The 27,388-nt window shown below is 36.5% G+C and overlaps 1 protein-coding gene across 2 annotated transcripts; it reads right to left on the minus strand.

Annotated features, from left to right (window-relative positions):
* Positions 1-12,944: 12,944 nt before the first annotated feature.
* Positions 12,945-23,222, minus strand: ppp1r3cb (protein phosphatase 1, regulatory subunit 3Cb). 2 transcript variants are annotated; one of them, XM_022668845.2, is made up of 2 exons: positions 23,144-23,222; positions 12,945-13,946 (listed from the first exon to the last, which is right to left on the minus strand). In XM_022668845.2, exon 2 carries the CDS (start codon positions 13,916-13,918, stop codon positions 13,007-13,009), a length of 912 nt encoding a protein of 303 aa, XP_022524566.2. In that variant the 5' UTR covers positions 13,919-13,946; positions 23,144-23,222; the 3' UTR covers positions 12,945-13,006. The 2 variants fall into 2 exon arrangements, with proteins under 2 accessions (XP_022524566.2, XP_007251204.3); XM_007251142.4 differs by lacking the exon at positions 23,144-23,222 and adding an exon at positions 15,804-16,028.
* Between the last annotated feature and the right edge of the window lie 4,166 nt (positions 23,223-27,388).

Genomic DNA, 27,388 nt, shown 5'->3' on the forward strand with positions numbered 1-27,388 from the left:
AGAACATCAGCTTTATATTCAATTTCTTTGTGCATTATGGATCGTTATTACATGTTGCCAGTTCATTTTAAAATATAAAATCAGCTTGGGCCAGGCTAATTCCAGGTTTTACTTAAAGTAGAAGACTAGTACTCTTCAGATCATGTGTATTTGGTCTGGCCCAAGATTAAAAAGTCCTTCAAAATCACACTAGAACATCAGCTTTAAATTAAACTTTTTTGTGCCTTATGGATCGGTATGCCATGTTGCCAGTTAATTTTAAATTATAAAATCAGCTTGGGCCAGGCTAATTCCAGGCTTTCCCTAAAGTAGAAGACTAGTACTCTTTAGATCATGTGTATTTGGTCTGGCCCAATATGAAAAAGTCCTTCAAAATCACACTGGAACATCAGCTTTACATAAAAAAAATTGTGCATTATGGATCGGTATGCTATGTTGCCAGTTAATTTTAAAGTATAAAATCAGCTCGGGCCAGGCTAATTCCAGGTTTTCCTTAAAGTAGAAGACTAGTTCTCTTCAGATCATGTGTATTTGTTCTGGCCCAAGATTAAAAAGTCCTTCAAAATCACACTAGAACTTCAGCTTTAAATTAAACTTTTTTTCTGCCTTATGGATCGGTATGCCATGTTGCCAGTTAATTTTAAAGTATAAAATCAGCTTGGGCCAGGCTATTTCCAGGCTTTCCCTAAAGTAGAAGACTAGTACTCTTTAGATAATGTGTATTTGGTCTGGCCCAATATGAAAATTCCTTCAAAATCACACTAGAACATTAGCTTTATATTCAATTTTTTTGTGCATTATGGATCGGTAGGCCATGTTGCCAGTTCATTTTAAAGTATAAAATCAGCTTGGGCCATGCTAATTCCAGGTTTTTCTTAAAGTAGAAGACTAGTACTCTTCAGATCATGTGTATTTGGTCTGGCCCAAGAAGAAAAAGCCCTTCAAAATCACACTGAAACATCAGCTTTACATAAAGAAAAATTGTGCATTATGGATCGGTATTCCATATTGCCAGTTCATTTTAAAGTATAAAATCAGCTCGGGCCAGGCTATTTCCAGGTGTTCCTTAAAGTAGAAGACTAGTTCTCTTCAGATCATGTGTATTTGTTCTGGCCCAAGATTAAAAAGTCCTTCAAAATCACACTAGAACATCAGCTTTATATTCAATTTCTTTGTGCATTATGGATCGTTATTACATGTTGCCAGTTCATTTTAAAATATAAAATCAGCTTGGGCCAGGCTAATTCCAGGTTTTACTTAAAGTAGAAGACTAGTACTCTTCAGATCATGTGTATTTGGTCTGGCCCAAGATTAAAAAGTCCTTCAAAATCACACTAGAACATCAGCTTTAAATTAAACTTTTTTGTGCCTTATGGATCGGTATGCCATGTTGCCAGTTAATTTTAAAGTATAAAATCAGCTTGGGCCAGGCTAATTCCAGGCTTTCCCTAAAGTAGAAGACTAGTACTCTTTAGATCATGTGTATTTGGTCTGGCCCAATATGAAAAAGTCCTTCAAAATCACACTGGAACATCAGCTTTACATAAAAAAAATTGTGCCTTATGGATCGGTATGCTATGTTGCCAGTTCATTTTAAAGTATAAAATCAGCTTGGGCCAGGCTAATTCCAGGTTTTCCTTAAAGTAGAAGACTAGTACTCTTCAGATCATGTGTATTTGTTCTGGCCCAAGATTAAAAAGTCCTTCAAAATCACACTAGAACATCAGCTTTATATTCAATTTCTTTGTGCATTATGGATCGTTATTACATGTTGCCAGTTCATTTTAAAATATAAAATCAGCTTGGGCCAGGCTAATTCCAGGTTTTACTTAAAGTAGAAGACTAGTACTCTTCAGATCATGTGTATTTGGTCTGGCCCAAGATTAAAAAGTCCTTCAAAATCACACTAGAACATCAGCTTTAAATTAAACTTTTTTGTGCCTTATGGATCGGTATGCCATGTTGCCAGTTAATTTTAAAGTATAAAATCAGCTTGGGCCAGGCTAATTCCAGGCTTTCCCTAAAGTAGAAGACTAGTACTCTTTAGATCATGTGTATTTGGTCTGGCCCAATATGAAAAAGTCCTTCAAAATCACACTGGAACATCAGCTTTACATAAAAAAAATTGTGCATTATGGATCGGTATGCTATGTTGCCAGTTAATTTTAAAGTATAAAATCAGCTCGGGCCAGGCTAATTCCAGGTTTTCCTTAAAGTAGAAGACTAGTTCTCTTCAGATCATGTGTATTTGTTCTGGCCCAAGATTAAAAAGTCCTTCAAAATCACACTAGAACATCAGCTTTAAATTAAACTTTTTTCTGCCTTATGGATCGGTATGCCATGTTGCCAGTTAATTTTAAAGTATAAAATCAGCTTGGGCCAGGCTATTTCCAGGTTTTTCTTAAAGTAGAAGACTAGTACTCTTCAGATCATGTGTATTTGGTCTGGCCCAAGATGAAAAAGTCCTTCAAAATCACACTAGAACATCAGCTTTACATAAAAAAAAATTGTGCATTATGGATTGGTATGCTATGTTGCCAGTTCATTTTAAAGTATAAAATCAGCTTGCGCCAGGCTATTTCCAGCTTTTTCTTAAAGTAGAAGACTAGTACTCTTCAGATCATGTGTATTTGGTCTGGCCCAAGATGAAAAAGTCCTTCAAAATCACACTAGAACATCAGCTTTACATAAAAAAATTGTGCTTTATGGATCGGTATTCCATGTTGCCAGTTCATTTTAAAGTATAAAATCAGCTTGGGCCAGGCTATTTCCAGCTTTTTCTTAAAGTAGAAGACTAGTACTCTTCAGATCATGTGTATTTGGTCTGGCCCAAGATGAAAAAGTCCTTCAAAATCACACTAGAACATCAGCTTTACATAAAAAAATTGTGCTTTATGGATCGGTATTCCATGTTGCCAGTTCATTTTAAAGTATAAAATCAGCTTGGGCCAGGCTATTTCCAGCTTTTTCTTAAAGTAGAAGACTACTACTCTTCAGATCATGTGTATTTGGCCTGGCCCAAGATGAAAAAGTCCTTCAAAATCACACTAGAACATCAGCTTTACATAAAAAAATTGTGCATTATGGATTGGTATGCTATGTTGCCAGTTCATTTTAAAGTATAAAATCAGCTCGGGCCAGGCTAATTCCAGGTTTTCCTCAAAGTGGGAGAGTAGTTCTCTTCATCTGATGTGTATGTGTTCTGGCCCAAGATGAAAAAGTCTTTCAAAGTTTGCCAGTTCATTTTAAAGTATAAAATCAGCTCGGGCCAGGCTAATTCCAGGTTTTTCTTAAAGTAGAAGACTAGTACTCTTCAGATCATGTGTATTTGTTCTGGCCCAACATGAAAAAGTTCTTCAAAATCACACTTGAACATCTGCCTCATATTTTTTGAGCGCAATGGCTTTTAAAATATAATTTTATTAAATATATATTTAATTATTTATTGTAATATATAATTATAAATTCAGTAATTAAAATAAATATTTTACAATATACAAAATTATATTTAATAATATATTGTATATTTACATTGTTAATAAACAGATGTACTGCTTTTCTTCATTCTATCTCCTTCAGTGTTGATCTGTGAGGTGTTTAATATAAACAGCGGGTGTTTGTGAACGCTCCCTTTAGTTCACGGTGGTTCAGTGAAGCGGCAGCTGCGAATATCAAACCAACTTCAGCCGGGGAATACGAGGCTGCGAATATCGAGCCAAACGAATCTGGAGCTGCGAATATCAAACCAACTTCAGCCTCGTCGAGTGAATGAAGAGTGTGGTTATTGTTGTTGCACTAATACTAAAGTCGTTTTCTTGGGTCCATCAGTAGTAAAAACGTGTTCCACAAGCCCGCCTGCTTCGATACTTCTCAATGTTTTTAATTCGACGCACACCTGGCTGACTTCCGGACGCGTGTTTTCAATCCAGCTGAACGCAGTCTGCCTGTAGTGCTCAAAAACGGATTTAAACGCTCAAATTACCGCTAGCGCTAGCCATGCTTGGCCAGAGAATCTCTAATAGAGGGAGAATACTCACTTAACAATCTCCTCTGGGTTTGGTCGACCACTAGGGGGCGCTCCCAAGAGAGTCTAAAATTAATGCGTTTATATGGAGCAATTGAGTTTATTAATGTTTGATAATTTTTATATTGAAATTTCTACTTATTTCTCCAACACAGAACAATATCAAATGTTTCAGTACCGCAGACTTATATTTTTAAACCTTTTAGACTCCAGTTACAAGTCTTTTAATCAGGTTCTGACTGTAAATTTTAGCATCAGCTCATACTACCAGTCAGCTAGAGGTTAGATAGGGCCCAAAAACTCCGACCCGACCCTGTCCGAGCCCGACCCAACCCGAACCTCAGTGTTTTCTGTCGTATTTTGCGACTAGCGCAAGCTAGCAAAAACTAACGCCAAGGACCGCGAGGTGCTCTGCCACTGTTGTGCCGAATCTGACTCCCCTCTTATAAATAAATTAAACACGAAAATGAGAGTATTCTCATCAGTAATCAGTAATTTCAGTTCGTTTTAGTTAGTTTTTAACACACAATACAGTTCCAGTTAAGTTTTTTCTTTTATTTACCGTTTTTATTAGATTCAGTTAACAAAAATGTTGTATCACTTTCAGTTTTCGTTATTTCGTTCTTTTCGTTAACAATAATAATTGGTTACTTTGCAACATTGTCATTATCACACCAGAGCTATATATAAAATAAAAATATAATTAAAAAACAGATGCCTACATCTTGGACTACTTGGTCTGGTCGGGTTCGGGCAGAGAATCTAAGCTCTACAGTCAGCTAACAGAAGCGGTAATGTTAATGCATTCCTTTTGGACTCATTCATTCTCTCTTTCTAGCGATTTGCTGTCATTTTTAGATATATTGACGGTGATTATGACATGCGCTATGCCATAAACGTGAGCTTTAGCGTCCAGGGTGTGAAAATGAACAACGCTTACATTCACATTCATTATTTGTAAAACTGAGTCATCAATTTCAGCTGTCCCAAAAAAATATGAACGTGTTCGCTGGATTAGGGTCGATTGTCATATTATACTCAACAACTGGCGTGTTGTATGGCGTCACATCAATGTTAAAAGTCGGGGGCACAAAAATACCAGGTGAAAAATAATACCTTTGTGTTTTAACATTATGTGCGTGTAAATTAACTTCTCATAAGTGCAAATGTGCTTTCCAGCGCTGTTTGCTCGGGTTCAGTGCCTGGAGCGACACGCTCTCCGGAGGCTCATTCCATGGTGCTAAACTCGGGCAAATAGCGCCGGAGAGCGGGTTTGGATTTTAGCATAGCTAGCTAACTCCCCTACTGTCCTTCTTTCTCCGCCACTGGAGATATCAGCCAATAGCCTTCGCTATGGGAGGTGACACTGACACCCAGAGCGCAAAAAAACTCACAAAACTCACTTGAGCAAAAAGAGCCGCTGCAGGCAATTCGCATAGCGCCTGGGGACAACAGTGAATTCGAGAGGAAAGAAAACACCTGAGAGGAGAAAAATGAAGCTTGGGAGAGATATTTTGTTTAACGTGCACACGATTCCTTTTTTCTTGCTCGTTTCACATTTGCGCTGGCGAGAAATACATCTACAAACATAAATTATTAAAACATGCATGTTCATCTTTCACCTGGTATTTTTGCAACCCTGAATTTTGCCATTGAAGTGACACCATAGTGTTGACACATGCAGTTAGGGCTGATTGTCGTATTATACTCAACAACTGGAGTGTTGACACATGCAGCTAGGGCTGATTATTGTATTGTACTCAACAATTGTGGTGTTGACACACGCCACTCCGGCCAATTGTTGTATAATACTCTATAACCAGGGTGTTAGCCCCTTTGGCCTAGGCTGATTTTAGCATTATACTTGGCAACTTGGTGGTCCGCACAGGCTGATTGTCATATATTATTATATGCCACAACTGGAGTGTTTCGCGTGCAGTTCAGGTCAGTTGTCATATTTTACTCGGCATCTGAACTGTTTGCACATGCAGCACATGCAAGCACAGGCGCTGGGTCACTGATGTGGGATTAGATCTCCCACTGGAGGGACATTGGTCTTTTTGCTGCAGTGAAGCACAGCTGCTCAAATTAGGCAGAGGTTGAAACAGGGATTTAGAAGTGTTTGGTAGAGTGGAAATGACTATGCTTATTACAAAACTGGACCTGACAAAGCAAGTTTTATTGGAATGTAATCACACATCCCTATGGAAGCATTTGGTATTGATACATCTAGTAGTTTTAAAGGGGTGCCCACAAATATTTGGACATATATGGTACATATTATATTATACCGTACCGGTACTGCACTGTCGTGTCTTGTCTTTTGTATTTATTGTATTTGTTGTAGTGTTATATGTAGTTTTATGTTGCACTATCGTCACTCTTGCACTTTATGTTGTCTATTGTTTGCTGTTCTATGTTGCACCGTGGTTCTGGAGGAACATCATTTCACTACACTGCGTACCTGTACTCAGATGTAATGACAATTAAAGCCTCTTGACATAATAAATGAGGGCAGTAGATTATTGTAAGCAAAATACAGAACAATTCAGTCAATTTTTATTAAGAGTTAAGGCAGGGCAGCCTTTAATGTTTCTGTTGTTTTATATATTTTTTAGCAGGATTATTATACAACTAATATACAACTACCAAAGTTCTTAGTCTTTATTAGAACATAATACTAATAATGGGTAGAGCCTCCATTTGGCATGGATTCCAGAAGATTCCTTGAGGTTCTTGTCCATGTTGACGTGATTGCGTCGCAATTTTTTTTTTTGGGAGTGTGCAGCAAATTTCCTGTTGTGTCACATCCCAGTGGTATTGTATCAGATTCAGACCAAAAGTATGTTCTATTTACTGATTTAAAATGATTTTTCCTTAAACAGAACAAGCTTTTATTGGAATGTTTTCACACATCCGTGTGAAAGCATTTATTATTAATATGTTTGGCAGGTCAAATTCACACATAAAGTATTTAAAATGCAACAAAGTGTAAACGCACTCAAAACACATTTATAAGATGCAAATCTGATTGTTCAATCCACTTTAGGAGGTGGCGTGAGACGCATTTGAGCCACAAGGTATAGCAGTGTAAACACATCCTTTATAGTGCATCATAAAGAATGTACAAGAATGTTTAATACATTTTTACATCTTGTTTTTATTTTTATATAATAAAAAAATATCTTAATCTGGCCTCTGTCTTGTCTCAGTCTTATCCACTCCCGGTCTTGACTTAGACTTGACAGCTAAAAATCTTGGTCTGAACTCAGACTTGGCTGTAGCTGTCTTGAATACAACATTTAGCAATATTTAAATTACATTGTATAAATCAAAATTAAGAAAAACTGATTTATTCTGTAAAGTATGGCATAAAAAATCATGCAAATGTTTTATAAGTCTTTTCTGACCAGGTTTTTTGACTTTGTAATTAATGTACCCTTAAAACGGGATATTCTCTATTGTTACAAGGAAATATTTTTTTCTATCAGTGTATTTTTGTAATACAATTTAGTTTCATTCATAAACTGACTATGGTCAAACAGTTATATACTCAAGTTTACATGACCTTAAAAAGAAAGGTCTCCAAAATATTTTGAAGCAGCTCTGTAAATTAACATGCTGCACTTTCTCTCGTTTTATCTCAAGAATAAAGCCTTTATTATCCAAAATTATATCTGGCAGACAGTTGCTACCAGCAATATAATAGCAGGAATTTTAATCAGCGTTCTGTCTGCCAGTGTGTCATGTTTAATCAGACAGAGGCAGTCATAGAGCAGTGTTTTTATTAAAGATTTACAATATGAGAATGTGGGAGAATTCATTAGTTTAAACTGGTCAGATCCAGGTGCTGTTTGTTGGAACAGTCTAGAGTCTAGAGCCGGAGTTACTGGAGGGTCATATTTATCATTTTTGATTTAGATAAGACACAGTCTTGAAATAAGGGTTTGGCATTTTTGACCAAGGGACTATACCAAAATGGCAAATAATTTTCATAGCTTGTATCTTTTAGAATGTAAAATATTATTAAAAAGTGAAAGTTCAGGGGAACTATGGAGGTCAGGATGAGATTTAGAAGGCCCTGTTTACACCTGATCACTTAATTTGAGTAAATCTAGCATTTAAATTTGAATAGTCAAATGCATTTTTCCAATTCTGAAATCTGATCGAACTTTCAAAGGATGCTGAATTCTGCAAACAAGTGCAGTTATATCTGTTTATTAAAGCAGAATAAAACTTTGGTTTAGGGTTGTGATGTTGCCATGTGACAGTATTGGCAATACTGTGTGGTTGGATTCCACAACTTATCATTGCAAATGTTAAACCACCTGTTTAAAACTGAAGTAAAAAAGATGGTGGCCTCTACAACAGAATAAACATCATAAAAATATGCCTCAAAACCTCCATCTAAACCATTTGAAGTGAGACAAACTGTAGCTTGGAAGCCTGGAATGGCCCTCACAATCCCCTGACTTAAACAACATAGAAAACTTGTGTACAAGTTTTTAAAATTTAAACAAATGTTGCATGCAAAAAGACCCAATTTGTAGTAAATTATATTTACTACAATCAAGGACAACAAAACAGAACTATCATTTGGCCAAGGGTGCTGGCATCACTTTATACAACTTTAAATCAGGTCTACAGGTTTACAACATCACATGATCTTACTGAGTTGTCAAATATTTTGGAGGTAAACAGCAGCATGAGGATTGTTTATAGGACAACAGAGGATTTTCTATTGTAGTTTGTGAGGCCAGCAAGGAAGTGTGCTTACTTAACACTGAGTGGATGAAACTTCCTGTTTGACCAACACACAACACGTCCACACGCTATCAAATGCTGAAGTGAAATTCTGATTAAATGGAACACCTTAACAAATGCCTGAGATAAAGCAGAAGTAGACCAATAACAAAAAATACTTTGTATTGTTGATTTATTGTACAATATATGAATATGAACTCAATAATTGTTGGCACTAAAAAGATTACCCACTAAGTTTCTTTTGTTCTACCTTTAAATATTCTTTAGAATTTAAACTTCACTTTTGGCAATAAATCAGTGATATAAAATGGTTTTAACGTGACAGTAATATTGTTTATCATTGACACAGAAACCAGTGGGATGGGGGACTGTCTTCCACCCAATATCAGAAACAGGTACATATATAGTATATAATAGTATATATAGTATATTATATAGTATATAATAAATAGTAATCCAGCAAAGCTGCCAATACACTGAAATAAAAACAGCTTGCATATAACGTCTTGTTATAGTTACATACTGGGAAGTTTTTGTTAGCTAACATTTATATTAGCTCTCTGAAACATAACATTACCAACGTAGATCATGGATCCTGCCTAATGCTCAGCTCCTGGAGAGGGTATAAAATTTTGCTTTTATACATTTGTTTATTTGTTTTATGTTATATATGCATATAAAGCGAACATTGCACTGATCATATAATTTCAGAATTCAGTTACATCAGTTACATGTCATATAATGTAACATGATTAGTTTGTAAATTGATTTATCTGTAAATGGATGTATCTAAGAATTGACTAAGGTACAAAAGATCAGGTTTCTTTCTTTATTTGCTTTGTTTTACTGTTATTCCACAAATGTTAAGTCTAAGTCACTGTACATACAGTGATTAGTTACAATGGATTCAGCGTATAGCTAATATTTTATGTGGTATTTTAAGGGTTTTGAATTATAGAATATGTTCCAAATCGTGTCTTAAGATCATCAACTTATAGACTCCTCCAGATCCCCCGTATGAAACTCAAAAAGAGTGGAGAAGCGGCTTTCTGGTTTTATGCAACAAAAATCTGGAACACCGATAAATATTCGTCAAGCAACGTCTGTTATTATTTATTAGAAAAAGCTAAAAGCATATCTTTTTACATTAGCTTTTAATTAGATTGTTATTTATTCATTATATAAATTGTATTATTGTATTATTTTTTTGTTGAAAGGTGCAATATAAATAAAGTTTATTATTATTATTGTTATTAAACCCCCTCCCACGCCCTTGTCATTTATCACAATTATTTCTGGAATAATATAGCCCAAATAAAAAAAGCTATCATGACAGGCCTAAATGTAAGCCCTGACTTTACATGGATCTCAAAAGTTCACCTTAAACATAATTTGTGCTGTTAAAACATCTCCTAAAATAAACCATCCCACTGTCTGATTATTTCATGTTCAGTGGTCTGTAATGAAAAAGAGGCTGAGGGGTGTTTTTTTTCCCTTTTTTTGGTTTCCCCATTTTCAGTTAGAAAGGCCTCCCAGCCCCCACACTCGTCTCTCTTATTCATTCCTAGTTTTAAATCACTGCCTCACTGGCTTCTCTAAATGCTGAGCACTGGGTCAGTCCTATTGGGTATCCCAAATCATGTAAACACAACCAACTCAACCATGAGGCTTGCCTTAATTAGGCCACAGTCCAGCCTGGAGACAACACCACTACTTATGGTTTACTCTGACTCTGTCAATACTGGCTTTGCCAAAAGGGCACTTAATTACTATACACAGATAAAAGCCTGTTTTAAGAAATGTAATGCGATGATATGCTGAGCATGTGAATGGCTGCATGTAGCAGTCACACGCTTAAACACACTGATTTACCCATTTGGAGCAGCCACCATAAAATTTAAAGTGTTTTTGAGCATAGAGCATTTCAGCCAAAGCTGTAGGAGTGTCCCAAGTCCAGCCCTGGAGCCAAATGCTGAAAAAAAAAAACAACAGGTTGACAGATATTGTTTGGCTTGCAGCATCACTTTAAAGAATACATTATTATAGGCTAATATAAGAAGCAAGTAGTTTTCCTGACTGAAAAGAAATTTACAGAAGAGCATTTAGTGTAAAGAAGCATAATCACAGTGAGTTTCGTTGTACAGTTGATATGGTAAAATTAAATATTTTGAATACAATGTTTAGAATAATTCATGAATATTTTTTAGAAAAGGAGACCAGCTCTTTAATATTTTGTCTTTTATTAATATAGTCCAATCTTGGACACCCCTTCTCTTGATGGTAGGGATATTGGCAAAAACTTACATTGGCAATAAGTGACGATTATCACAATGTATAGCGATACTGTAAGCTGGGAGATATATTGGTGATTGTTTAAATTAAATTTTAGGAAATCATATTTATAAACATTTAAGTGAAATATAACAGTGGGCACTAACGCCACAGTAAAACAATGCTATCGTGATCAGTGATCGGGACTTAAACACCACACTAACGGAACCACTGTCTGACATCATTACTTTATTTATTTTTTTTTTTTTGAAAATCAGTACAGAACTGCACAACAGAATATAACAATATTGTTATTAGATGCTTTTAGCTTTCTTTCAAAGGCAGTTTAAATGCAGTAATTAAGACAGGAGAGTTTTGTTGTAGAAACATTAGGTTTTATTTCTAAAGGAACACAGAAAACCATAGATAACCTTCAGACAGACAACCTTCCAGGCTTTAAAACAAACATACAAAAACCCAACATATCAGGTGTGAACTGTAGTTTAAACAGCCTTTTTATACATTCAACATACATATTCCATCTCTGACATAAAAAGCAGCTAGCAGTAGTCCAACCATTTCCAAATCACATAATTTACATCCAACAGTTTTTTTCCTCTTTTTCTATTGGACGACAGTGCAGCAAACAAGCATGAGAAAGGCAAGAACAAAAGCTCATTCAACACACCGCTCTGCAGACTTCTGTATGGCTAAACTTAACTTACAATCACTCTCATTAAATAACATTCAACATCCCTCATTTCATCCTAAGTGCCAGTAGGGGTTTTCACATGCCATGGGCCTAGGCCTATGCAACAGTGGAGCGAAACACTGACAAAATAAAACACAGCAGCAAACATGGAGGAGAGGCAGCAAATAAACAGGACAGTGTATGTACAAAGTAGCTTTACAAAACAAAACTGAAAAGATGTAGGAAAAATGTGCATAAAAACAGAAATGACAGGTAATGGCCAGCAGTATCTCATATGGGTTTATGATAATGCATCAGTTTCAAATATTGCTTCTGCTGGAAAGTGGGTCATCAATTGGTACCACAAAATATCTCAACTTCAATATGAAGCAACTTCCTGTCATACCAAATCATTTCCCACTTTCACATTCTTCGCTTTAAAGGCATCTTACACAGTGCAAAGTACCCCCTCCAAGTGAGCATTCACAATCACATTCCACAAGCAGGAGATGAACATCCCCTTATATTAATGCACAGTGTTCTGAGAGTAGCCATAGGGTGAAACTCGACTAATCCGGGCAATGTTGCTACACTGATTTTCAAGTTAACAAAAATAAGCATGAAAACAGAGAAGAAAAAAAGAAGGAAACAATTGCACAAAAGTCTCATTTTAAGAGAAGAAATTTGCCCTTGCAACAGATGGTGTTATTTGTTTATTTATTTTAGTAATTTATTCTCTTTCGAACAGCTAATGCCATTTAATCACAAACAATCTGACTAACAATCAGAGAATCACGAAGGAAGGCAATCTACGTTATAACAGTTACAGTTTCAAATCTAAGTGCTTTAGTGCACAGCATAGTTAGGAGCAATTATACCATTAAACCATTTATGTTTAGTTGAGCACCTGGCTATGTAACTTCTCACAATGGGTGTTAAAATCCTTATTTATTTATTCATTTTTTTAACATTACCTAAAAAAGATAAACAATTTTGAAATATGCAAATGAATCAGATCAGCAATACAGCCAATGGGTGTACAAATATTTTGAAGGGCTGAGGGTTCAATTTGAGTGACAAAACAATGTTTTTCAATGTTTTTTAACCTTCAATTTCTAGACTATTATTGCTATATAACCGACAACTCTGAGAGGGACCCAGGGACCCAATTTTTATTTAGCATTTACCCTTTTTATGGTTTTACCCATAGAACTTCCTGTGGCTTCAATGGAACTGCATGGGGCACCCTAATGGCCTCACCAATAGGGAGTGGTGTTCTCAATGTGACCCCAGCTTTGCCACTCTGGAAAAAAGCCACTGGATGTCCTTGGGCTCCCAAACTGATCAAACTCCGTCTCCGGTCGCGTGCCAGGGCTCTTGATTTCGGATGGCGCTGGAGCAGCATGGCCATTATGGTCGCCATCGCTGTCCTCATTAATCAACCTGTAATTCTTCCCATCATTATTATCCCAGTACGTCTGGTCGTGGGTTTTGTAGGATATGCAAAAATCCACATGCTTTTCAGGGGGCACCAAACTCGGAAGGTCGATGGTGAAGGAGAAGGTGTCAATGTCTGTGCAACCATAAACATTGTTCATGTAGGCACAAGGAACGTCCGTGTAACTTTTCCACGAGTCGAACGTTATCCGCACATCAACGGCCTTCTCAAAACTCACATTGCTGACTTTCACTGTGCCTGTGAGAGTACGGTCTTGGATCACACAGTTCTCCAGACACACAGAGTTCTTTTTGAGACGGTTTCGGAAGTCCAGGTAGTCTGCAGCAGGCTGGGGGAAGTCTAAAACAAAACTCTTCTCCTTCTCCACCTTCATACCCCCGATGGCGTTCTCCAAGTCTGCCAGCTCGAACTGCAAGTCAGACATGGCGTCTTCTTCAAACTCCTTAAAGACGTGGATGGCCGTAAGGGACATGCCCTTGGAGTCGGCGAATACCACCTTCTTCTTGGCTTTCCCCTTTGGACTCTTCCATCCTCGGTTTGTGGCCTCCACCTTGGGTTTGGAGCTGATGCATGGCCGTAGTGGTTTGTACTGGTTGACCAGGTTCCTGGACTTGCAGTCCTCGTATGAACCAAGGAAGCTGCGGAGGGGTGGGGAGTGTGCCAGGCAGATCCTCATGGCCACATCCACAGGCATGATTGGAGATGGCATCGGTCTGGGGTTCAAGATGTGCAAAACTCTGTTGCGGGGCAGAAAAAGAAAAAGTGTGAATCAGTAATTAAGTCTACCCAGACAAAAGACTGTACATCTACTCGTTAAGTGATTAATATAAATGGATTTGAGGTTTTAGAGCAGGCTATTTTAAGGGAAAGCAAACAGTGCATGCATATTAGCCTGAGTGTACAATACATGTGAAGGTTATCTGAGATCTATTTTGGCCAGGTCAGTGACCTATGGATGCTAGAGTGTAAAATTTTAATAAAACTGACAAATGACAAAGAATAATTTCAGTCAGAAATAAGAACAAAATAGTGCTTTAGAGATGCTACAGCAACACTGTTCTGCTGTCTTTCTGGCAGTGCACAAGGATCAAAAATATTTTGGGATACAATTTTAAAGATTTGAGAGAAGACCCAAAAAAAGACCCAAAAAGACCCAATCTATACCAGAAAATCAGAATTGGATAAAAGCGTTGTTGTTAACCTCCCAGTAGAAAGAATAACATATCTGTTAAAAGATAAATACAATATCTTAGGGACCATTTATAAACTACATAAAAAGATTGGTATTTTTCCTATGCAGTTTCTCTTAAATTTAAAGTTAAATGCACCAATAGCATTAGCAAAGAGCAAAGGGAATTTAAAAGATGTTTTGTTTTAATGGCCATTACCATTACATATTTTCCTTATAATTAGGACATCACATTATTTACGTTACCAACTTATCGATCATTATACAATATATGAACGTAGCCTTAATTATTTATGCCGACCTTAATATTATCTATTGTTTTTTTAAACAGCAAAGAGATGCTTTAAATCTGAATTAATGTAATAGAGCTGGTGTGTCAACCTTAAAAACAGTGATTACATTTTTTATATTAAATGAAAAGCTTACTACTCTTTAGAATAAATGTAATAAATAAGTGATTATGGTACTATACATCACTGCATAAAATGACAAAATACTTTTGTTCATTGAAATATCATCCAAAAATAGTTATGCAGCAAAACTATTTGTTTGTAATGTATGTTTGCATTACAATAACTGCTGGATTCAGTAATACAAAAATACAAGCATGCTGTAATAGATTCCTAATGTAAATTCAACCATTTAGCTTGATATGGGGTTGTAACTTTATATAGAACTAAAAAAATTAAGAAACCACTTCAATTTAAGAAACCACTCCAGTTTCTGAATCAGTTTCTCTGATTCTGCTATTTATAGGTATATGTTTGAATAAATTGAACATTGGTGTTTTATTCTATAAACTACGGACAACATTTCTAACAAATTCCAAAATATATATAGTCATTTAGAGCATTTATTTGCAGAAAATAAGCTGAAAAAATTGCTGAAATAACAAAAAACTGCATAGCATTCATATCTTAAGTAATCCAATGAAAACAAGTTCATATTTATTTGGTGGAATAACCTGTTCTTATGCATCTTAACCACCACCAGTCTTACACACTGCTTTTGGATAACTTTATGCTACTCCTGGTGCAAAAATTCAAGCAGTTCAGCTTGGTTTGATGGCTTGTGATCATCAATCTTCCTCTTAATTATATTTTCAAAGGTTTTCAATGTAGTAAAATAAAAAAAATTATAATTTTTAAGTTGTCTCTTGTTTTCTTTCTAGAGATGTATATGGAACACTGTCTTTATTGTTTTTGAAGTAAATCAAAAAATATATTACTAAAAGGGTAAAATCAGTCAGAATGCACACAGACACATTTAAAGCTGGAGAAACGCGTTAAATAATAATTCAGAGCAGTTTACACACATTAAAAAGAGTTGTTGTCTTATTCCCACTAATCTAACGTTACTGCTCCCAAACACACTCCTGCAGCTCTGTGACGCACTAAACTCTCACCTGGTGCAATTCATTCGTAAACGCGGTGAACACCGAAAGCGACGAAAACCACAACAAAATCCGCTTCAGCAAACAGTTCGGTTTTCGTAGGAACTAAAACAGCACTTTTCTCGTTCCTCTCGCGGTGTTTCCAGCCATGCCTGAACGATGAACAGCCCGTCTCCGTCGGCACGCCCCCCACAGTCCTGTTGCAAAGAAAGAGCCGAGTGACTTTCAACTCCTGCTCCAGTCCTTTAGGACCGCTCCGCTACTGTGAGCCCACGCCTCGACCAATCAGAGCGGGAGAAGCAAACAGACCGACCAATCAGCAGCCAGAAGAGGATCATTCGTCGGCCGCGTGCAAGAATGGCAAGCCAAAAGGGGGCGGAGCCAAAGCCGCAGGCTCCATGTCTGCTCTGAAGGGGAGAGAAACCGAAGGGGGATGAGGGACTTCATTGAGCTGTTTTAAACGATTAAAGATTAATCTAAATTAAGCCTGTTCGGTCCATAACTGTTCATAAATGTATGCTGAATTATTAGTAACGAAGTTGAGTAGGTCATACGTAGCGTTTTAACGTGAAATTGACGATACCACTAACTTTGTTTTCCTGGGGAAATCCTGTAGAAATCTATCCCAAAGCTAAAGTTGCTTGATTTTTTAGTAGCCAGTTTTATTATGGAGGACGAAAAATGACAAAAGTATAAATACATTTTGTATTTTTTCAGTTATATATTTATTTATTTATTTATACTTATGTCATTTTTCGTCCTCCATATCTTATGCTTAATTATGGTAAATGTGAAAACAGCAGATTAACAAGTACTTTCTAGTGCTTGACCAGTAAAGGTCAAACATAAATATGTATAATGTCTTACAGTGCCTTCAGTGTTTACTAAACTGCATGCCAAGTGAAATAACAAAATAACTCCCAATATTTGCTACATAGATAATATGCTAGAAACTAGAGGTGTGCCAAAAAATCGATTCACATAAGAATCTTGATTCTCATTTACTACGATTCAGAATCGATTTAAAATGTCCCAAAATCGATTCTGAGGGGCGGGTTTTAGACTGATTTTGGGCTGGGTATTTTTGTTGGACCTGGCAACCCTGGGGATAGCGCTTGTCCCTTTGGAGATCTTCCAGACACACACAGAGCGTAGGTGTTTGAGAATCACCGGTAAGATGGCAGAACAAGCACTATATTACCTTAGATTAACGTGTAGTTTCAATGTTTTATGGCAGAATGCTTCATAACAAGCATAAAAAAGATCGCTAGTAGTTAGTTTCAGTAACTGTTAGCTAGCTAACTAGCTAACTTTCCAGTTCCACCTTAAATAACGCTACAGGTGGCAGCGGGCTGCAGCATTTAAGGCGGAACGGAAAAATAACAATAAGCTAATCAGAGCTAATTTCAGCTCCTCATCACAGAGGAATTAAGGAATGGACAATATGAATTAATTTCTCCACCTCCTGCCCCCTTTCTGAAGAAATACAACCACCTTAAATTAACTAGTTAATCAGCAGCTGCTCCTGAACTTTAGCGCTCCACTGCTATCATCACATCAGCCCAGCAGCGTCACCTACACACCACCGCTAGTAGCCTGGTAATAAAGCAGTGTTATTTATTTATGTATTTATTGTTCATTAACGTCATTGTGATATCCCAGTGATTCCTCTGTCACTGAGGACCCACATTCCTGCACATTTTATTGTTTTTGTAACACATTACTTGCTCCAGGACCAGTGTATATTATGGAGGGTTTTTTTTCAATACGATTCATAAGCCAGAAGCAGAAATATTTATAATTCAAATCGTTTTGAATCAAAAATCGATTTTGAATCGAATCGTGGCCCCCAAAATCGGAATCGAATCGAATCGTGAGATAGTAATCGATTCCCACCCCTACTAGAAACATGCTGATCTGCCATCCCTAATCTTCACACATTTAGCACACTAAAATTGTAAGTCTGGAGTTGTAATTGTATGGGTTAAAATGCTGACACAGTTAAAATCTAGCAGGGTCTAATGTATTAAGAAAGTCAAGACGGCTAGACCTGTGCTATAATCTTATAATCTTTAAAGATTATACCACACAAGTCCAGTCACCTTGGCTTACTACTATAATACTAATCACTGAAGAGCGTAATGCACCACAGACTTCAGGCATAGTAGTTGCTATTGCTAAAAAAGCAAACATGTTGTAGATAAATTCAATTAAGGAAAAAATGATATATATTAGATTTTTTTTCCCCAAGCAATTTCTTCACATGCTGTAATGTTATTCTTATTCACTTATTTAAAATTAAGGGGGCTTCATCATAGATGTCTCTGGATACTCTTTTGCAAGTTAAACAGGTTAAAAGAAAAAGTTATATGACAACGTGCACATTAATTCTACCGTTCAAACAATCACACCAGCAAACTTCACCAGATGACTTAAAAGGTGTTTGGTAGTTGAAAAGTTAAAGAGATGTTTGTGTTATATAATCAGGTTAAAGAAGTTAACTTTCGATGCCATTTCAGTGTGCAGGAGTATTAACATGCTTGTATTCGCATTTCAAGTTATTAAAAACCTCGTAATTCTGAGAATCATGGACATATGGCACTTGGAGTTTTTTTTGGTTACCACAGAGTGTGCTAACAATAAATTAATTATGGCATATTTAGGTACCAATTCCACCAAAGTGGGCAATAGTAATACAGATAGGATATGAGCCTATTCATTTATAATAAAAACAGCATAGAGAACCTTCTTCTTGTAACTGACTAATTGCAGTAGGACATGTAGTAAGATACATATATATAGCTGCAATAGTACATGGGTCCCTGTAGAATATGAGCTGAGTCAGGATGCATCATACATACCAGGATGTAGAAGACATCCAAATCAATCGTAAGTGTATGTGAAAGATTACTCAAAGCATTTGAGTCAGTCTGATGGTAAAGGAACGTCACAGTTTTGTTTTTATGGACAGGAAGTGACATATTATATTCTTGTATAGCTTGTTTTTTTATGCTTTCTCAGTACATGTATGGCTTTTTGTTTACTTCTTTAAATACTCATAACCAATAATAGCCTGTGTAAAAGGCCAATATTATTAAATCTACATTTATTAGAGTATTAGAGTTGTATTACTTGTTTTAATTCTGTTACTAAATAATCAAACATTGTGTTATCTGATTATCTGATTACATTTGAGTTAAAAAGGAAATGGGGAAGATCTTACTTTCTGCCTAATCATTTTAGTCTTACTTTGAAGATAAGTTTATTCAGTTTAAATACCTTTTAATTCTATTATTCTGAAAAGAAGGTTTGTAGTAGTCTATATTCTAACTTTTTAAGTTTATGTGAACAAAATATGTTAAAGATGATGTCTGTAAGTTTTGGGATTGAGGGCCCTCTTTAGTGAGATTGGGTAACTGCACAGAGCATGCGAAAGAATCATTTTAAACTGGGTGGTAACAGGTGTAACACGTTCTCCTTTCAAAGCGAATGAATCTGATTCCAGGTTATGTTTAATCAGAGAGAGAGAGAGAGAGAGAGAGAGAGCACTCAGTCTGAAACTTCACTTTAACTACACACTTAGTTTTTACTACGAGTGAATGAGCTACTGAGCTTTGAGTTTGCCCTTCTGGAGTCTCCATTGCTCCATCATTTGCTTGTGTTCAGTAAAACTAATCCGGATCCTCTTTTAAAGGCTGTACTTGTGACGTAAATATGTAAAGACGCGTGGCATGGCCAGAAGAACTCCTGCGAAAAGCGACTAAAACCCCAGTTTTTAGAATTAATATATTAAGCTTAGCAGGCATGGACGTTTCAGCACACTGGTACCATTAAACACAATATTATGTCCCTTTTTCACTTGCAAATGCTCCAGCTTTCAGTTTAGAAACAAAATAATACAGACTGCAATTTTAACTTCATGTGAACAGGCCTTAATCGTTGCTGCCCACATGCTTCTTATCCTCATATATCTAGCAATATATTCACTAGACGACAGTTCAAAATGAAATGTTTTGACAACAAACATGGCAATGGTGGAGAAAGTTGTGAACATGTACTAACTACATAAAGACTATAAAGGCAGTGGTGTAAATGCCGTAAAATAATTTTTCACATTTTTTAAAATAAAGTTTCTTCTTCTTCTTCTTCTTCTTCATCGTGTCCATAGGGCAGTGGCCAAGCCTAAACTATTGGCTACACTGTTTCCTACAATTTCCAGTGCTACTGCCCTGTTCTGTCTGTATTGGTAAGAGGTAATTTACATATTTCACCAAAATTAGATCTATGCGATAGATGGTTTTGAATTTATCACATAACACTTTACTCATACCATCTTCAGTCCAGAAGGTCACCAGAAGGTCATCAGATCAATCCTCTGGAACAGCTGGCAGCGGGGGAATAATGGAACAGTACTTTTGCATTCACACTTAATATTCACACCTAATTCCCAACTGCTCCCTGGGTGCTGGGCTACTGTTCCTTTGTGTGAGTGTGTGTGCGCACATGCGTGTGTGAATGTGCTCACTGCTCCTAGTAACTAGGTTAACTAGTTAAACCCTATACGTAGGACTGGACTTTTGGAGTTCTGGTTAAGGCCCATTCACACAGAGTTTAACACTTTAAAATGCCTTGTGCCGTATACGGGCTACAGGTGTAGGTGATACAAAATACTTCTTTTTGCTGTAAAATAACATATTTACATACTAAAAATTTCAGGGCTTTGAAATCTCCTACAGGACACATGGAGAAGCTGCCTGTTCACTCTCTACTTCACTTTATAATTCCAGATCAGAAACAAGAATCAAACCCACATTCTGCATGTTTGTAACATGAACTGTTTGATTTGTATTCAGAAAAATATTGATTTTAAAATTAATTCAGGAAAGAGACTATTTTATTATTTTATTAATTCCATTTTTACATTGGCAGATTTACTTTTTTTTTTATATTTTTCAGATTTGACAAAAATCCTGGCCTGTTCAATCCTCTATCAGAATAATAGAAATAAATCTATATATCAGAATGATAGAAATAAAAGGCCTTTAAACTCAATAAACCTACCTCCAAAGTAAGGCTAAAACAATCTGTATTGTTAAAAGTCCAGTCATTTATTTAGAATTCAAAAGATTAAATGCAGAGGCGAAAGTACTGCTGTGCAAAAAGCTGTAAAGAATGCTTTAAAATGATAAGCTGTCATGTTCTGATTCACTAGCAGTCTTCTGTTTTCTTGTCATGCTGCTAGCAGAGCTTGGATGACCTCCTTAAGGTCAAGACCACCCCAGCGGCTAAGTGTTAACATCACACACTCTGACACTGCATGCCTCAGGAGTCAGACATGGTTCGGAAAATGTGTTCTGGTCTGTGCTCGAATACGCCTCGTTTATCAGCCAGCCGCAAAAAAAAGGGAAGACATTTTGACAAGCAGAAGTTGTTCACACAGTGGTGCAATAAATGCCTTCCATAAACTCTGCAGGTTGTTTGTCTTATTGTTGTGCAGAATACTGTGATACTCAAACACAGTAATAGATCTTCACAAGAGATTAAGCAAGCAGCTCCGGGAAAAGGCATTCGTTTAACAAAGCAACATTTTATTCTACAGCTATTAAAGCTTAGTAATTTACAGGATTATTAATATACATGAGTTTTAAATTAGTGCTACATAATACTGTACATGCTACTGTATAAATACATGCACTTTCCTTTACTAATTAAAGTATTGAAATGAAAAAAATAATGACACCTAATTAATATAGTAAAAGTGACAAAAAAATAATATTAAGTAAAGAAGAAGGAAAAACTTGTCATGTCATTCTTACTCTTGTGTGACTGCTTTTTACTGAAACACATTTGCATCTATCAGTACCTCCTGGTAAACCAGCAGGTCATGGTTTGTAGGTCTTCATCAGAGTGCAACAATTTGCAAAACAGTGTGACCACATTCATTATTTCAACATGAGCCCTGATGCATAAGTGTAAAGCACTGACCCTGAGCTGACCCTTTTAGCTTCTGTGTCTAATACCGCTTATTCAGTATTAATCATGTGGAAAATGATCTGGTCAATTATCAGTTTGTAGACCATGAATTTTGTATTATATTATACTATATTATGTAAATATTTTATAAACTGTATTCTCCTACATTTGCTTGTACTTTAGATGTTTGTCTTGAGGTCCATACATTTATGTATATTTAAGTTCTGAAAACTGACCCTTCCAGTGTCTAATACTGCTTATTCTGAATTAATCATGTGGAAAAATATCTGGTCAATTATCAGTTTGTAGACTATGCATTTTGTATTATACTAAATTAGATATTTTATATACTGTATTCTCCTACATTTCTTGTATGCTAGATGTTTGTCTTGAGGTCCACACATTTATGTACATTTATGTTCTAAAATGGTCATAATAATTGTTTTTGCCTTCCAACCTTTTGTTGCTCCTCAGAATTGAATTATGTTACTGCATCTTTAAAGGTGATATGTTTGTATGTATGAATATTTATGAGCAAGAGCTGAAATCCTATCGTTTCTCCCTGTCCACTCCTCCTCCGGACTAAAGCAGCATTATACCAGATCACCGGAGCACTTTTTGACACAAAAAAACAGCTCACATGGCATTCATTCAAACTAGAGACCACAACTAGACATTTTAAAATAATTAAAAAAATGATGGAATGAGACCTTTAAGGCTGATATGACATAACCCATCCCTGTTCATATATGGACTTTATTGAACCTGGAAATGAACACTCCAGTTTTTGAACCTATTTACATATTAATTAAAAAAAAAAATTATGTTAATAAAGTAAGGGATTTTTTTCCCATGATAGAGGCCCTTTAAATACGTGAATCAGGGACTACCTGCCTGTTCAGTTTACAGCAGTTTTGTGTTGAAGTTATAAGGAGTGTTTTAGCTCAGACTAAATCAGTATTAGGGGCACAGCAACAAAAACACTATGTGTAGTTATAAGTGATAAAGAGCGATTGATCATGAAAATATACTGTAACAATATAGTAGCCTATGGTTATTTCTGTTACATAAGACCACAACTAAAAATAAAAATACTTGAATGTTACCAATGTTAATGCTTTTAATCTTTTAATGTCTTCTCTTGATTGGCAGTTTGGAATGGCAGGCATAGAAAGATAGATAGATCTCTGTTGCTGCTAAGCTACATTAGCTTTTAGAGTTAAACTCCCTAGCCAGGTGATTAGAGTTTAGATTAATCCTTATACACTGATCTGCTTAGAAGTGGCTTCAGAGATTTTGAAGAATTGCTAATGAGGATAACAATCATAAAACATTAGCAACAGCTAACAGTGCTAAAAACAAATAACATATTGCTTTACCTTTTAGGAAGCCTCTACATCCACTCTGCTGATGATGGTTCATTAGTGTCTCTCAGAGTTTTGTGCACGTACACACAGAGAGAGAGAGAGAGAGAGAGAGAGAGAGATACCAAAACTACAATCCACAAAGCTCTCTTAGTTCCGCAGCCTTGCAAAACAGGAAGTTTACTGTCAGTTAAGCTGCTCTGTGCATTTGTCTGATATTGAGCCCTGCTATTGTACACCTCCTGCCAGCGCAGTTAAAAAAGGGATATAATTTTTATAATGCTGAAAAATGCTATAAGTATGTATAATTAAACCTTTTTTTGAATTTGATTAACACCTAAAAAAGATTCCACCATATTTGTTCTTAGTTTCTTCATAGTTTCTTCTTCATCATGTCCATATGGCAGTGCTTGTGTTTTAACTCACTACTTCTCAGCCCCAGTTCAGTTGCAATGCTGCAAATTTTCCAACTGCCGTCACTGCAGCATCACTACGCAGCCAGTTCACTTGAAGGAAAGCACCAGATCCCCAATAAATCAGCTAATAGACGCCTGTGCTGACCAACATCACAATGGAAGTCATGAGAGGAAATAGTGCCATCTACACACCCAGAGAGAGAGCCTGACAAAAACATGGGCCATAGTGTTCTGTATCTGTAGCTAATGTTAAGCATAAGGAGCTTAACAATGAGCTGTATGAAGCTATCACAAAAGCTGACATTCAATATCAATTAATTCCACCGAACGGGCAAAGGGTATAAAACCTTCCCAGGCCTTTAACATTAACAGAAATGCATGACACAACAGCAAACATACAGAGCCATGGGAGAAATCCAATAGCCATTTTATAGCCATCAACTATAGGAATATCACTTCACATCCAAGGATGCCCATGATTCCCACTCTTTACCAAGAAATAGAGGAGTGGTGGATTGTTTTAGGACAAAATTGATAAATTTACGAATTTATATATTTGGTCATATGAATCAGGGTTTCATCTGCCGTAAGAAAGGTGAAGCTTATTAACAATTATACCACAGTTAGTTCCAACCCTGCAATGTGATTGTCTGAGAGGCAACGATGCAGCGCTTACAAACCAAACAGCGCAGCTACAAACAGAGCAGCAACAGAACTATTTTAACTCGTGTTTATAACTAAATAGATCATATTGTTTTGTCCTCTTTAACTCAAAATCTTTCAGTGATAATGGAACTGTGGTATAACTGCAATGATACACTCGAGGTTCGTGCTATAACATGTAATATTGCAGTGCATAGCAGTGCCACTATTACATATTATAGCACTTCCTCTTGTGTATTACTGCTTAAATTAATATTGCCCACCCTGGCCAACCACTCTAGAGGTCCTGGAATGGTCTGGGATGGCCCTCACTCTCTTCAGATTTAAATGTCATAGAAAATCTAGAGAACTAGAACAAAACCTATCGCTATCAGGAAAAATTATTTTCCTGTTAAAATAATTGTTGTATATTTCTATTCCATACAATTCTTTACACATTACCATAATACATTTTAATGTAATATATAAAGAGTGATTTAGCAAAGAAAAATAAATAGATAAATATATATTTATATGCTGAGTTCCAGACCATCAGCATGTCAGGCCATAACAGGCCTGCACTTACTGTGTGCACCATGGGACAGCGTCCAGGTTGTGCATTGTTTTCACGCTGTGAGGTTATGGATGCTTTCCTGAGTGCCGAGCAGAACAATACAGGGTGGGAGTGTGTTTCAGTTCATATCAATATAGTTGTTTACCAGAGGAGTGTGTGTATAACGCAAGATGGAGCTTGCCTGGAGTCTGGCACTGGTGATTTTCCTCCTCAAACAGCCTGCAGCTACTGATATATCAATCTAGAAATGCACTGAAAAATACAAGAGGTATTTAGAGCAGCTTTTTGAGGCAGAGTTTGCATGGTAGTGCAGGTCTGAGTGCAGGGAAGACACCAGATCTATAAGTGTGTTATTGTCATTTGAAGGCCTCTGCTGCAACACTCGAAAAAGCTGGCCTTCCAGCTGCTGTGGTTCCTGACTCATGCTCTAAAGATTGACTTTAAAAGGTAGTCAGCTTGTGCTGTAAGTGGGGCATCTATCATTTGCTGTTTGTCACATTGTTAGCCACATAATTCATCTCAAACCCAGAGTTGGCCTGGTTTTCGTGTACAAAAAGGAACAGATTTTTACAGGGATAGTAAAGGCACACGGTAATATCCTGGTTGGAATTTGTTACTGCAAGTAGCTAAGCGCATACTTCCCACCTCTCCTGTGTTTTCTTGGTGGATTCTTTTTAATTTTGATAATGGCTCGCTACTGGCCACAATATCCTGGGAATTGGACTCGCTTGTGCATTTTTGTTTTGTTTGATTGGTCTTTGTGGTCAGTAGACTTGTTTGTGTGCCCATTGGGTGGGATTTGCATCCTGATTGGCCTGTCTTTGTGCTCAGTAGACCTATCAGTGTGCTGTGTTGGAGTTTTTGCATGGTGGGGTGTCTGTAAGCAGAAAAAGATGACATGATTTCCAAATAGTAACAGATTATAGTTTAATTTTTTTATCCATGTATTGTAAGCAAAATTACTGCTTTGTTTCTAGTTACTCTTATTTCTATAGTTTTCAGGTTTTAAAATAACAAAATAGTTTTGAATACCCTGCATGGTCAGTATTTAGTAATAGTACCCTAAACTAATATTTTGATGAGGATATAGAAAGGCTTTTTTGATAAATATGACTCTTCCATGAAGCTCTGCTACACGTTTTCAAGACTTCTGCAATTAAACAACAATTGTTTTCTAAAAGTTTTCTTGGTCTTACAAATCCAACTTCACTAATTTCCATTTCTTAATTACATAACTGTTATCTGTTTATCTGTTTGTATGCATGTTCTGCTTTTTCAAATATTTTAATTTTTAGAGTGCTGCTGATTGCTGGGAGAGTGGTTCAGAAGGTTAAGGTGTTTATAAAGCTTGAAAGATGCATGATCCGATCTTTCCTTACATATGTGACAAGGAAGTGGATTCTCTCATTTATTTGGCACCCACTATCAGACATTTCTCAAACTCATGATACTTACTGATTGCTCATGATAAATGATAATTGCCATGAGCACTCTGGCCACTTCACCCACATGTGTATTTATAAAATGTGTGAAAATGAGAGGCCAACCTTTTCTTTCTTTAGTTTATTTTAAAATAACCTTTAATTGAATTAATTTGTTCGACTGGCTACCTTAGTTATAAAACTGAAGCTTTACTTAACATAAAATGTGAAAACACTAAGTAATGAAACATTTTGTATTATACCATATTTAGTTGGTGGCTCTTCACTGTAGTTTTCTGATTAATATTTGGTTTATTATTGTTTTTCCTGTTGCTAAAATATAAATCATTTAAACCTACTGATTATTTAAATAAATAAAAAAAATTAATTGAACTACACATATTCCCTAACCTGAGCAGAAATGAAAAAGCTCATTTTAAATTTTTGTTCATGGCCTCGTGGGGAATTCAGGAGTTGCTCACTACATAGCTCTCATGTCTCATCTCATCTCATGGGATCTGAATGACTAAGCATGGACAGGCAGAGCTAATTTTAACACTGCCATCTCCAATTGCTTTGGCACCTTTCCAGCATTTTCACCATCCAGGAGATTGTGCAAGTCATTGCACAGTCTTCCCAGTCTTGCACTTGTGCATAACCCCTACATCCCTCCCCCCGATCCTTCAAACTAAACTGGAGGCTTCTCACCCTGTGCCACCTGTTAAGAAACTGAAAGAGAACAGGTTGAACACATTCAGCAGAATGCTCTCTGTGTAGATGTGCATACAGGGCGGCTTTTGGTTGGCATTTTCTGGGCAGCCTGAGGTACTGACCTGAGGTAGACCCAGCCCTGGCCAGCTGACAGGGTGGATGAAGTGTGGGCAGTGTTGCATGATTTGACAATATTTGCACAGCTATTGCAAGGATAAGGTTGCATTTAAAAATAACTTTAGAGGAATGAACCGACCCTTTAATATCAGCCAGTCAAAAAAGCATCTGTCAGAATGATAATACTCATAATCAATACTATTTTTTTTTTACATATATATTTTTTTAATTTTAACTAATTTTCTCCCCAATTAACAAGGCCTATTACCCAACCCTCTCATTAGGACTTCCCCTTTCACTAGTGATGCCCCAACACCAGGAGGGTGAAGACTAGCACATACCTTCTTTGATACATGTGAAGTCAGACACCACCTCTTTT

The sequence above is a fragment of the Astyanax mexicanus genome, chromosome 15 (genome assembly GCF_023375975.1).
Source record: "Astyanax mexicanus isolate ESR-SI-001 chromosome 15, AstMex3_surface, whole genome shotgun sequence".
Classification (NCBI taxonomy): Eukaryota; Metazoa; Chordata; class Actinopteri; order Characiformes; family Acestrorhamphidae; genus Astyanax; species Astyanax mexicanus.